Below are 12,665 nucleotides of genomic sequence, written 5' to 3'. Positions count from 1 at the left end.
GATTTAGCTCAGCGGCAAAAGCGCCTGCCTGGCAAGCGCAAGGTCGTGAGTTCGGTTCCCGGTACCGGAGAAAAAAAAAAAAAAAAAAAAAAAGACCAAGTCGGTAGTACTAGGGATTGAATCCAAGATCTTCACACTGAGCTGTAGCCCCAGCCCATTTCACACACACACACACACGCATGCATGCATGCCTGTGTGTATTTTTTTAAATTTTCAGACAGTGTCTAAGTTCAAACTGGTCTTGAACTGTGATCCTCCTGCGTCAGGCTCCCAGAGTGCTGGGATTACAGGTGTGTACCACCACACCAGGTTTACCCAGCCCTTTACACAGCTTTTCATGTGCTGGGCTTATAGTCACTGCACCTGGTCCCCCTCGCTACCTTTGAAAACCGGCTTGAGAGCCCTTTGGAGTAACGTTTGGCACCACCCCTTCCCATTTATGCTTGCCACTCGGTTCCTAGGAGTTCATTCACCAGTTAGATCTGCATGGTCACACGCGGACTCTCTGTACAAGGGTGTGTGTGCGCGAATGTTTTGTATGAAGTGATAAAGACGGACCCCAGGTCCACTCTCTCTGGGCACAGTAAACAGTGATGCTGCACAGGGAGTGGTGAGGGGCCTCCCACAGAACCAGGCTCACAGCTGGTATAATAGACACAAGCCCTCCTGAGAAGGTTGATACCTAGGGCATGCTGAGCACTCACCTTGTGTGGTTGTGGTAGTTTACTGTGACCTCCACTGACGGTGCTCCACAAGTCTTGTTGTGAAGCCCAACCCTGGAAGTAGCCCTAGAAGCACCCAGTTGGTCATGGCTGCCAGCATCCAGCAGGGAGTGCTCTTGTCCACAACAGGGCAGCTCCTTCCAATTTTGTGGAGTAGCAGCAAGACAGAATCCTTTTTAGAGGAAGATACTCAGTGGGGTGAGACTTGTACGGCTGAGCTTGGCCTTGAGATAACCAGAGCATTAACAAGCACTCCCTGGGTGCCAGTGTGCCCAGCTGTGTCGTATGAGGCCCGAGAACCCTGTGAAATGAGAACTGGAACCATCCATTTTTCCTGGAGGAGGGCTTCAAGGCACAGGCTGAGTCCCCTGCCTAAGGCCTCATGGTGAGGGGTGGAACCAGGACCTTAATACCTCTGGTCTGGCCTGGAGTCCCTGGCTTTGCCACTTCCACGGTGTGCCAGGCGGGCCACCTCCCTCAAGAGCTTCCATTTTAGTGGAGAGGGGGATGATAAACAAGGAACAGGAACAAATAGATTAAATAACTACTGACTGTGATGCCGAGACTCTGATCACGTGACACCCCAGGCAGAGGGGCCGGCAAGCACCAAAGTTACTCTCGGTCCTGGTGGCTCATCCAGGTCCTCTTGAAGCCTGTGCCAGAAGCCTGCTCCTCAGAGAGGTGGGAGAGTTCCCACAGCTGAATTAGGAAGTCAGAGCTGGGGCCCACCATGGCTCAGAGGTTTGGGGATGGCCTCTGGGCCCGTTTATTAAGCGAGAGAAGTCGGCACACTGTTTCTCTGCTCCTCATTCTCTGTGCTCTTGGTCTTGGCAGGTGATGGTTTGGAAGAGTAACTTCGATGTTGTTGATTATGGAGAAGGAATAAAAATGCCCAGGCCCCCAGCCGCACTGGGCACCTCTGCAGGGAATCTGGTAAGTGACTTGGCAGGTGTGCCCTGGGCCTTGTGACTCTGGGCTGGGCCATGGTGAACAGCACTGTGCTCAGAAACGACAGGAGATGGAGGCTGATCTTGGGAAAGGGATCTTGGTAAGATCTTGTCACCTACCACATAATACTCTGACACTCATGGTGTGAGATTTCGATATGGAGTGAACAAATGAGATGGAAAGGGCTGGGGAAGCCGCTTGCAGGTGCCCGGTCCCCAGCCTGCTTGCTTGGGGAATGTTTCCATGGTGTGTGTTGCTGCTGGATTGAGGCCCAGAGAGACAAAGGAGCTGTCCCGTGCCAAGCCTTGGGCCACAGACACAGTGTGGAGTTCCTAGAGCACTCAGGGCGCATAGCCACAGCTGGAGCAAGTGGGAAAGGCCTCAGTCTTGTTTTCACTTCCTTTTTTAACCACCGAGAGGAAGTTCCTCACCCATGAACCATTTTTAGTACCTTTGTTGGTAAAAGGGCAGTCCGTGTTCCAGAATTAAAATAGCTAATATTTTTTGACAGGTATTTGGGGGAAAAACTGATATAGTCTCACTAATTTAGGTCATATTTATCTTTGGCTGAAATAAACGTTAAAGCCAAAATTGAGGAACCCTAAGGCTTTTAAACTCCTGTGGCCACAAGCTATTTCAATCTCTTCCTCCCTGGACCTTTGAGGCATCATAGCCTTCCCCACAAGCGGAAACTGGCTCGAACAACAGGAAGTGGCTCCCTCAAGCCCCCAGCAAGTCAAGGCTGGAACCTAAGAGTAGAACCAAGAAGCCTCCTGAGTCCACCCTGGGGCTTTCTGTTATCTTCCAGATGGACATCTCCCCGCTGCACACAAACACACCATTCTTTGCTGCCTCGAGGAATACATAGGCCAGTTTGAGTTTTATGGGGTTTTTTTCAAAGGTCGCCTTCCTGGCTGGCCACTGTGGCTGAGAGGTTTGTTTTCCCTCAGTACTGCTAATGATGGGCCATCCCTCAGCTTTTGGGTTTGTTGGAGGATGGCTGAGTTGCATGATGGTCTGCTTGCTGCCAGTTCATCTTCTGCCTAGAAGGGCATTTCCAACTGCAAGTTTGAGGTCCCTGCCCTTTCTGCTATGACTTCCTGTTAATTGGGCACTCAGAGTAAGCCAGGAACAGCCAAGGCCTTTTGCCTATGCTGCCTTGTTCATTCTTTATCTTATCAGAGTGAGTGGGTAAAGTTACCCTCTAGTTTGCAGATGTGACACCTTGGGCCAACCAAGCTGAAACTGCAGGTGGCAGGGCTGCCTGGGAGCTCTTCCCCATCTTAGGATGGCACTGCCACTTGCCTCCTGAGAAAGGTTAGTGTCTACCACGTGGGGGAGAATCCTATGTTCTTTTTCTTATAGTTATTCACAAATAACTTGGGCGAGCTGCTCCTTGGTCCTTTAGTCTTGGCTCAGAGATGAGGCACCTTTCCTTCCCAGAGCTTCAAGGCCCGAGAATCTGGGATGAAGTCATATGGGGTGGAGGAAGCCAGCATGACAGGGCAGGGCATGGGGAAGCACAGCCAGTTGTTCCCAAACTACTTTTCTGGACCACACCCGCACCATAGGCACCGCTTTGTCCACTGAGCATCCCTGTGTAGGGGTCAACTAGGAGACAGAAGATGGGCTCTGGAGTCAGAACTGGGTCTGACCCTGGCTGTGTGGCCTTCATTTCCTCAAAGGATCCTGAGTAACCCTGTGGGCAGGCTCCAGAGACCCCATCTGCAGTGTTGGTGAGCTATTGCCCCTAAAGTGACTTGCTGATCCACGGTCGTTGTTGGTTGAGATCAGAGGTTTTTGCTTGTTTGTTGTGCACCCCTATGAAGCTCTGAGTGGCCTGCAGGCCTCCTCCAGACATGCCCTTGCTCAATATACTCCACAAGAAGCTTGTCTGAAAGGGGAAAGAGAAGACAGCTAGGATGTTGGTTTTGTCTCATTGCGATTATATACATGTATGTAATATAAAATTGACCATTTAAACTAATTTTTTTCTTTTTAACTATTGTTGAGTGTACAGCTCACTAGCATTTTGAGTGTATTCACACTGTTGTACAACTAGCACCATCCATCTCCAGAACTTTTTTATTCTTCCAAACTGGGGAGAGCTGGTTTTTATAACACTGTTCAGTAGTTAGATTCTCTCCTGAGATAGGAAGGGAAGCTGAGTATGTTCTTGCCTTTTTTGCCAAACAGTCCCTGGCACTGAGGTTCCCTGACTGATCAAGGTGTCTCAGCTCCCATATCCATATCCCGTGATAGGGCCAGGAATATAGCTCAGGGGCACAAGCTCCTGCCTGGCAGGCGCAGAGTCCTGAGTTCAGTTCCCGGTATTAAAAAAAAAAGACATATCCCATGACTTGTGAGTAGGATGAGTCCCTGCCCGCTGGCTCTGGCCACATTCTGTCCTTCTAGTAGCAGCCCGGGGCTGCTCAACCTAAGCAGCGTTCATGTTTTGAACCAGGGAACCCTTCGCTGTGAGGGCTGTGCTGTGCACGGTAGGAGTCCAGTGGCCTCCCTGGCTGTCACTGTCTAGATGCCCGTAGCATTTCACCTCCCACTCCCCAGTAGAGATGATCACAGATGTTGTCAGAAGAATCCCTGCAATACCTCCTGCCTCACGCATGAGCTCATAAGGCCAGATGTGATGGCACACACCAGTCATCCCAGCTCTGGGAGGCTGAGGCAAGCACATTTGCAAGTTTCAGCCCAACCTGGGCAATTTAAAGACTTAGTGAAACCCTGTCAAAAAAGGACTGGGAATGTAACTCAGTGTGAAGACCTTGGGTTCAATTCCCAGTATGGCAGGAACATTTTATTTTGTTTGTTTTTGGCTTTTCTCCGGTACCGGGAACCGAACTCACGACCTTGCACTTGCCAGGCAGGCGCTTTGCCGCTGAGCTAAATCCCCAGCCCCGGCAGGAACATTTTAAAAAGAGAGGCGGCGGGGGCAGGGGCAGGGGGAGGAAGGTAACTTGGCAACAGGAGGGTTGAGGGGGTTGGGGAGTCATCACAGTGGGAGCACAGGCCAGCGGTGGGAGGAGCGAGGGGAGGGAGGGAGCACTAGGGAAGTGGAGAAGTGTGGGGAGGCGCTCAGGAAGGCCAGTTCCGGCAGCCGTGTGTGCAGTCTGCTCAGTCGGGACAGATCTGGGCCCACCGGTGGGTGCGGCTCAGATTTATCAGCCTGGGTCTCTAACAGAAGCCCATTTTATGGGAATGTTGTTTGGCCTGTCAAATTTTAGAATTGTTTAGAGGTAATGGTAAACAACAAAAGAAGACCTTTTGCCTTTAACAGCTTGGTTTTCTTTGCTTAAAATTAGAGTGTGTTCTTGCCATTCCTTCCAAAAGGCCTCCCTGGCTGAGAGATATCAGAGGGTTAGTGACTGACCAGGGCACTTGACATCTTCAGAGCCCATAAGCACCATAGCCATATCCCAGAGCTCAGGAACCTGATGACCATGTGCCCCCTTCAGCTGTATCTGCACTTGGGGCTGAAAGTGCTAACACAGCATGAAGTGCTTCTGGGAATTAGGGGATTCTGTGAAGTCTATGGGGTAAGTGTGGGTGTTGAATACCTGATCATATGCCTATTCCAGCGTGGTAGTCAGAAGGCAGAAGGGCAGACTGAGTCCCTTGTTTGTATACCCACTAGCAGGCCATGGCAAGGGCAATCCTATCAGCCTGTCGTAGTCCCTGCATCCTGGAAAACCCCCTGCCTGTGATCCCTTCTTTGACTGCAGCATTTCAGATCTTTCAGATCTCAGATCTTGGAACGAAGGCTGTCCTTGAGCCTACTCTGAACAGAGCTCTGTTCACTGCAGAGCTATTTTCAACCTCTGGTTGAAACTCACAGCTTATTTTTAGGCACATTTCATGTTGAAAAGCAAAAGCCATTTCCCAGCCATTCAGAATGAGAATAATGGGTTCCATTTCCCTCTATTCTTGGCTGAACTGTGCATGAGGAGGAGTTCAGGGCTTGTGGCTGGGGAACTTTCTCTGCTTGGAAGGTTGCAGATGAAGGCTTCCAGACCATGCTGTGGGCTGAGGGTAGCAGGAAGCTCTGTGCTCTGCCCTGTGACATGCTGCAAGGCTGGAGGAAGGGTGGAAGGGACACTTGTGGGCGGATGAGCACCTCCCTGAGGCGCTTGAGTGGGAGCAAGTAGTGGGGGCCTCACGGGGCCGTCTGTAGCAGGTGTCTTCAGGGTTTTAGTTCTTAGCTCTGCTCCCTGCCCCAACCCTGTCTTTTTGTCCCCTTCGTGTTTGTCCACCCTCCTGCTCTGTGTGTCTTGAGACCTGTTCCTGTTTCAGAAGGACCCCCCCGCCCTTGGCTTAGCTTGAATTTAGCATCAGCCCATCCCTCCAGCCCTCGGCCACCATAGGACGGAGTTCTGCCCCAACCACAGAAGGACTTTTAAACCAGTTTTTAAAAGTAAAGATGCGTTTATTTGGCTTTACTCTTACTTTTGCCCTCCCTCCAGACATCTGAGCCCTGTTGTGCAATTGGAAAGGAAGGTTTTACTGGGTGGAGTGGGAAGGGAAGGACACAGAGTTCTAGGTAATTCAATGAAACTGAAAACAAAAACAAAAACAAAACTACAGTATTTCCTGAGTTCTCAGGGTTGGCTGCTCTGCCGCTCAGCTATTAACCTTGAGTGGTGGGGCCAAGGGCTTCTCTCTGCTCACCTTTCAACATTTTACTTGAAGGAGAAATTTCACCTGTGGTTAAGAGCTTGAGTTCTGGCTTCTGGCCAACCTGTGATTGAATCCTGCCCCTGCTTACGTTGAGCTGTGACCCTGGGCCAGTGGCAGGGATCTCTGTGGAGCCTGACTTCCTTTTCTGTCAAGTAAGGAGACACCAGGCCCTCCTTTATGAGAGTTCCTGGGTGGCATGCCAAGCAGCACGTGGCACTGTGCCTGGCACATGGAAGGGCTGTAGCTATTTTAACCATGTTCCTTTCCCCTTTTCTTTCCCACTGAAAACCAGTGTTCAGACCTACTGGGGTGGGCCTCAGTGCAAGAGCAGTTCCCAGGAAGAGTGACTGGGTCAGCCAAGAATGTCTGCCCTGAACCTGAGACCTCCTCCTTTCTGAGGACGTTCTGTCCTCCTCTAGTTCTGAGGCCAAAGCCCCAGACACCTCTTGTGCCTACACTTTAGCTCTCATGTTTCTTGTTTTGGGTGCTACCACAAGAGTGGGCTTGACCTAAGGGTCCTTGCCTGGCCGTGGATTCTTGGCAGTAGATCTCACCTGATGCTGAGGCTCTGGGGTCGTGGGTGTCTGTGGTTGCTCAAGGTGTAGTGCGTATGTCAGGCACCCTGTGCATGGAGTCCTGTGGTTGCGAGGTGAGGAAAAAGACCTGTTCCACTTGCTTCATGGATTTGTTTCAGTCCATTTGGGCTGTTGCAACACAATCTCATAGACTAAATAACTTATAAATGGAAGGGATTTATTTCTCACAGTCCTGGAGACTGGGTGGTCCAAACAAGGCACCGACAGCTTCAGGGTCTGGTGAGGGAAGATCTATTTTCTGGTGTATAGATGGCTCCTTTGCCAGGCAGGGTGGTGCATGCCTGTAATGTCAGCACTTGGGAGCCTGAGGCGGGAGGTTCATTGCGAATTCAAGACCAGCCTGGGCTACAGAGTGAGCTCAAGGCCAGCCTGAACTGCGTAGCAAGACCCTGTCTCAAAAAGACAAAAAAAAAAGATGGCTCCTTCTCTGTATCCTTGTGTAATAGAAGGGGTTGCCTAGATCTGTTTGGTATCTTTTATAAGGGTACTAATCCCAATCTTGAGGGTTCCCTCTTTATGATCTAATTACCTTATAAAGGCTCACCTCTTACTACCATCACCTTGGGGAATAGGATTTCAACCTATGAATCTTGTGGAGGACATAAACACTTAGACTTCTGCAGATTTCCATTCTCTCTTGGAAGCATAAGGGGTTGGGTCTCTTTCTAAGAACACAAATTTCTGGCTTGTCATTTGCTCTCAGTAGTGGGGAAAAGTGTGGATTCAGAAGTGCAGTTAGTGGGAGGGGCATGGTGGGCGTTTGGAGCAAAAGTGAACTCATGGTTCACTTAGAAAGGGACCTCTCCCTTCTCCACTTAGTCCCAGTTCTGGCTCCTATTTTTTGTCAAGACCATTAACAAGATGCTTGGCTTTCTGCCTGCTGCCGGTCAGTCAGAAGATGCCAGGCAGATACACAGCATGGAAGAGTTGGCTTCATCTGGTGGTATACACACCTGTAATCCCAGCACTCTGGAGGCTCAGACAGGAGGATTACCACAAGTTTGAGGCCATCCTGGGTTGCGTAGTGAGTTCAAAGCCTGCCTGAAGTACATTAGTGAGATCTTATCTCAAAAAACAAACTAAGAAAGAAGTTTCTAGGCCTCGTTGAGGCGACAGCTTGAGAGAGGCAAGTGGAGAATCAGTGCCACTTTCAACCCAGTGGTGGAAAAGGGATGCAGAGGAAAAGGGTTATGGCTTTGGTTCAGTCTTCCTGTTGTTAAGAGAAATTCCAGTGTTACCGTCTGAGCCTGTTAAACCCAGAGGCACCTGCCAGTCTCTGTTTAGATCAGGCAGGCATAAGTATGGTTCGATCACCTGTAGAGGATATCAGTAAGAAGGAAGAGGGATTTGCTACCGCCCTACTGAGAGCCCCCACTGGTCCTGTCTGTCTGTCTGTCTTTGTTCTTGACCTACCCTTTAGTTGTGTTACCACGAATCCAGTCATTTGTTCTTGGATCCAGATTCTCTAGACCACCTGCCTTCTTCATGGCCCTTGGGATGTCCTCTTGCTTTCTTGGTGTCCCTGCCTTCTACCTCACACCTTGTAGATGTGGGGCCTACACCAGCTCCCCTCCCATAGGAAGCCTGCTGGCTTTAGGAAACCCCTTGGTGAAAATCTTAAGGAAGTATCTCTATGGTGGCAAGAATAGGGAACCAGCTGTATTGGCATCAGTGATTAGTAGCAGTGGCAAGGATGGGACAGATGCCAGAATTACCTTTTCCAGCCCTTTTGAAGGGCTGACAGTAGTTTCCTGTCTCTGTGAAATTCCCGTCCATCCTAGGTCCCTGTCTAGAGAGCAGTGGCATGATGCTGGTGAAGGAAGGCCTCTGTAATGACTGAAAGCAGTGAGAAGTATGTTCTCAATGTCAAGCACATGGCATAGCAGGATAATTACAGTGCCTTGAAGACTGAGAAACCTGACTCTGGAATCCAGATGAAGCCTAGAGTCCCTTGGGTCCAGCTCTGCAGGTGCTAGGGCTTACCTGGCACATGAACCTGACGGCACATAAACCAATAAGAGCTCTGTTACCTCTTCAAGAGGCCCAGAACTGTTTGAGGTTCTTTTTTCCCTGGCACCAGAACAAGGATTGAGAGTTACTAGTGATCCACATTTGCACGTGGGGACCTGAGTCTGAAGCATGGGATGAGGACAGTGGAGTCTCGGCATTGTCATGTTTCAAGGCACACATGGCCCTGGAGCACCTGCCGTTGCAGCCACTGGGGCCACTGCTGATGGTGCTGACAAAGCATCTGCACCCTTGTCAGACCACACTGGCAGTCCCCTCTCTGCACGAGAGCCAGCAGAAGCCAAGGAAGAATCCTGTGCCAGTTGAGGGTGCAGAGTAGAGAGAATAGACAAGAACTGAGTCTTTTTGGCATTTCAGGATCTTGTTTTTCTTTTCCTTTTCTTTTGGTTCTATCTGTTTTTTTCAAACCCAGAGATCCTAAAGTGGAAGAAATGAGCCACCTGTAGTAATCACCCAGGTAAGACTGAGTATGCCTGTTTGGGTCACTGTCCGCTGTTCTCCGTGGAGTTGTACTCATCCTTTTAGTCTCTTTCCAGGTGGCAGTCTCTGCCATGTAGCCTTTCCCAGGAGTCAGCAAGTTATAAAGTCCTCTTGCCCTACCTGTCTGGAGCACCCTTGTTCCTGGAGTCTCCCCTGCCCCTATTGTCAGTTATTTGCAGGCTTAACTATTCTGCAGGTTTGGGGCCTTGCCCTCCCCACAGTGACCAGAATCAGTTAAGAAAACACATGCCTGCGGGCTCTAGGCAGCGTGAGTTGAGGTTACAAGGCTAGTGGTAGGCTCTCATTCTCCTTTTGGCTTTTTGATGGTCCCAGACTCAATGAAGGAGGCACTTTCTGTCCTCATTAGTCAGTTTTATATCAGATGATGTGAGTTTGTATGGGTGGTGACTGGGCCACAAAGGATAGTGGAATCTGCATGTCTGGACTGGAAGTTTCAGAACTTCCTTTCATTTTAAGTGGAAAAGAACCCTTTGTGGTTTCTGTTTTCCAGATTGGGTAGCAGTGTTGCCCATGTGGTACAAGGATGTTGGATAATGCTTGTGTTTATGTTCTTATTGGTTACCATGGAAAAAAATCAGAATAGATGGTTTCCATGGAGACTATCTTACAGTTGGTTGCTTTGAAGGTCTGGACACTGCCGGGGCTCACTGAATGTTGCTGGTGCCATCAGGGGCTCTCTGTGACAGTGCCAAAGGCGGGTTGGAACATGCTGTGGACTTGGACAAAATCATTGGCTTCCCAAGCTTGCAAATCCCAGGACACTGAGGCAGCAGTAACCCCGGAGCCCAGCTTCCTGTTGGGATTCCCTTACCCGGCCTTAGGTCCACAGGTTTTTCCCATCCCTGGGAAGCGATTTTTTAGTTTTTATTTTTATTTTTATTTATTTTATTTTACTTTTTATTTAAAGCGACAAAAATAATTTCAAAACAAGATGATAGGAAATTAACTATGGTTATTGTATTGCTTATTGTTATCTTCAAAGTAGTTGCCAGATTACCAGGTACAGGCATGCAAAATTGATCAAACAATAGACATAACAAAACCTTTGCATTGTGGAAAATTTCAAGCTACCATTGCACAAAAAAATGGGGAGAATAACATAACAGCCTCTCAGTGCTTCAACATTTTGCCATTTTTATTTGCCAGTCTCTCTTTCCTACAGTTTTTACAAGAGCTAGAGTATTTTTTTAATCCCAGACATATCTTTTTACCTTAAACGAGAGTTTTTTCTTGGTTGTGTAGTTGTAATGTTCTTATCACGCCCAACAAAATTAGCAGTTTCTTTTTGGATACCTAGCACACATTCTACATGGCTTCTGCACCCCATACTTGCAGTGCATGGAGGGGTTGAGCCTTGGGTCTATAACTGTAGTCAGGCCCGGGGCAGAAGGAACTTCTGGGCTCACACCATCCTTCCTATCCCAGGGAGAGTTGTGGCAGGTAAGCCAGCTACTGGCAGCTCTTGGGGCAGGCATCCTCTGGGGGGCGCTGGACCTCTTCAAAGCCTGCAGAGGGAAGGCGGGAGCAAGATGATGTAACTCTGGCTCATAGCAGCTGTCTGCAACTTCAGTTTCCAGGAAAAAAGAGGCCGTGAGACCCTGTGGGACACAGCCTCTTCCCTCAACTCCTCCCTGGAAGCATGGGTTCTAGGGAAGGGCTCTGGGTGGTCTCCGGCCTGCTGCCTCTGTGGAGTAGGCAGAGCCAGTCGTGGATATCTTCTTGGCAGATCTCACATGTCCTGGGATACTGCACAAATTATGAATTACTAAGCTTGGGAGCAATGCCTGAGTATGGTCGGTATCTCTAACACTCTCCATTGAACTAAGTGCAAGGAGAGTTTAAAATAGCCAGCCTTTGTTCCGAGGTTTTAAAAATTCAACTCCAGTAGTTACAATGAGCTGTCTTCAAGTGGATCTATAAATAAACTGCTACTGTTCCTCTTTGTCACCAAGAGCTTCAGCGTCTTCCAGAGATGTCGCTTTGCTGCTCGTCTTCATTAGATCCTCTCATCTGTGGGGCAGCTGCAGTCATCGGCAAGCTGGGCTGACACAGAGTTTGTAAGGACAGCAGTGTGCTCTCTTTTACACAGTTCTTCCAAATTTAACTACACAGGGAAAGACAGTGAGTTTGCATTGGAGAAGCTTAGCTGAGAGGTCAGGGGCCCCCGTTGATCAGTGTCAGCACTGCCGATATTAAGTCTTGCTTGTGTGTATCCTGTGATATCATGCACATTGCTTTTGTAGTAGTGCAATAAATTTGTAACCTGAATCCAGTCATATAAAATATCAGACAGGCCTAAACTGAGGGATATTTGACAAGATAACTAATTAATATTTTTCCGCAGTATCAAAGTCATGAAAGACAAAGGAAGAGTAACCAACCAACGTAGATTGCAGGAGGCTAAATATGTCATAGAATGCAATATGAAATCCTGGGTAGGATTCTGGAATGTTGGGAACATTAGTAGGAAAACTGGTGAAGCTCAAACAGTACCTTTAGTTTGGTTAATTGTGTTTCCCATTTCCTGGTCTGATCGTTCTCCTACTGTTATGTAAGATGTTAACACTGGGGGAGGGATATATGGAAATTCTCTGTACTATTTTTTGCAACTTTTCTCCAAGTCTAAAATTAGTTCAAAGCAGTTTAATTTAAAAAAGAGAAAAAAAAAAAAAAACTACAGTCCACACTTGGGCTCTGTCGGAATGCTTGCTCTCACCAGTTCATGGAGCATGTGCATGTTCAAGGGAATGCTCTTACTGGGGGGCTACTCACCAGCGAGGACCCTGCGGGGTGGAGTTGGTAGTTGGCTATATTGTAGTTTCTGAAGGTGCTTCCAAGGTGTGTCTGCTGCAAGAGGTCCAGGGTGGACTGTGCAGGAGTCCCAGCCAGGATGCTCCTGCCTCCTCCAAAGGCTGTGTGGACTAGGCGGACCCTGGACCTCCCTGCCCTGCCCGGCTCCTTCTCTGTGTTCTGACCCCTTCCTCTACCTTGCTGCTGCTGTTGTGTGTTTCTGGTTTGACGAGTGTGGTGACCTGAGAGGTTTCAACCCCAAAAAGCTGGAGATTGTTTTCTTACCCCTCCAGGGAAGAGGGCCGAGGACCTCCGTGCCACAGACTGTGCTAGCTGCATGGTGAGCATGGCTGCCTCCTTGCCCAAGGCCTCTGCCAGTCTGGAATTG

General features: G+C 49.1%; 1 protein-coding gene across 4 annotated transcripts in view; it reads left to right on the top strand.

Moving 5' to 3' along the window:
• Positions 1 to 12,665, top strand: part of Poc1a (POC1 centriolar protein A) — a gene marked incomplete in the record, with an annotated part of 82,886 nt that overhangs the window by 36,460 nt on the left and 33,761 nt on the right. For all 4 annotated transcript variants that reach the window (XM_013507662.1, XM_013507661.1, XM_013507663.1 and 1 more), the window contains 1 exon segment: positions 1,557 to 1,655. In XM_013507662.1, coding sequence (XP_013363116.1) covers positions 1,557 to 1,655 — 99 coding nt within the window.

The sequence above is a fragment of the Chinchilla lanigera genome, unplaced genomic scaffold (assembly GCF_000276665.1).
Source record: "Chinchilla lanigera isolate Chin_1 unplaced genomic scaffold, ChiLan1.0 scaffold00131, whole genome shotgun sequence".
Classification (NCBI taxonomy): domain Eukaryota; kingdom Metazoa; phylum Chordata; class Mammalia; order Rodentia; family Chinchillidae; genus Chinchilla; species Chinchilla lanigera.
This window is presented reverse-complemented; position numbering and strand designations above follow the sequence as displayed.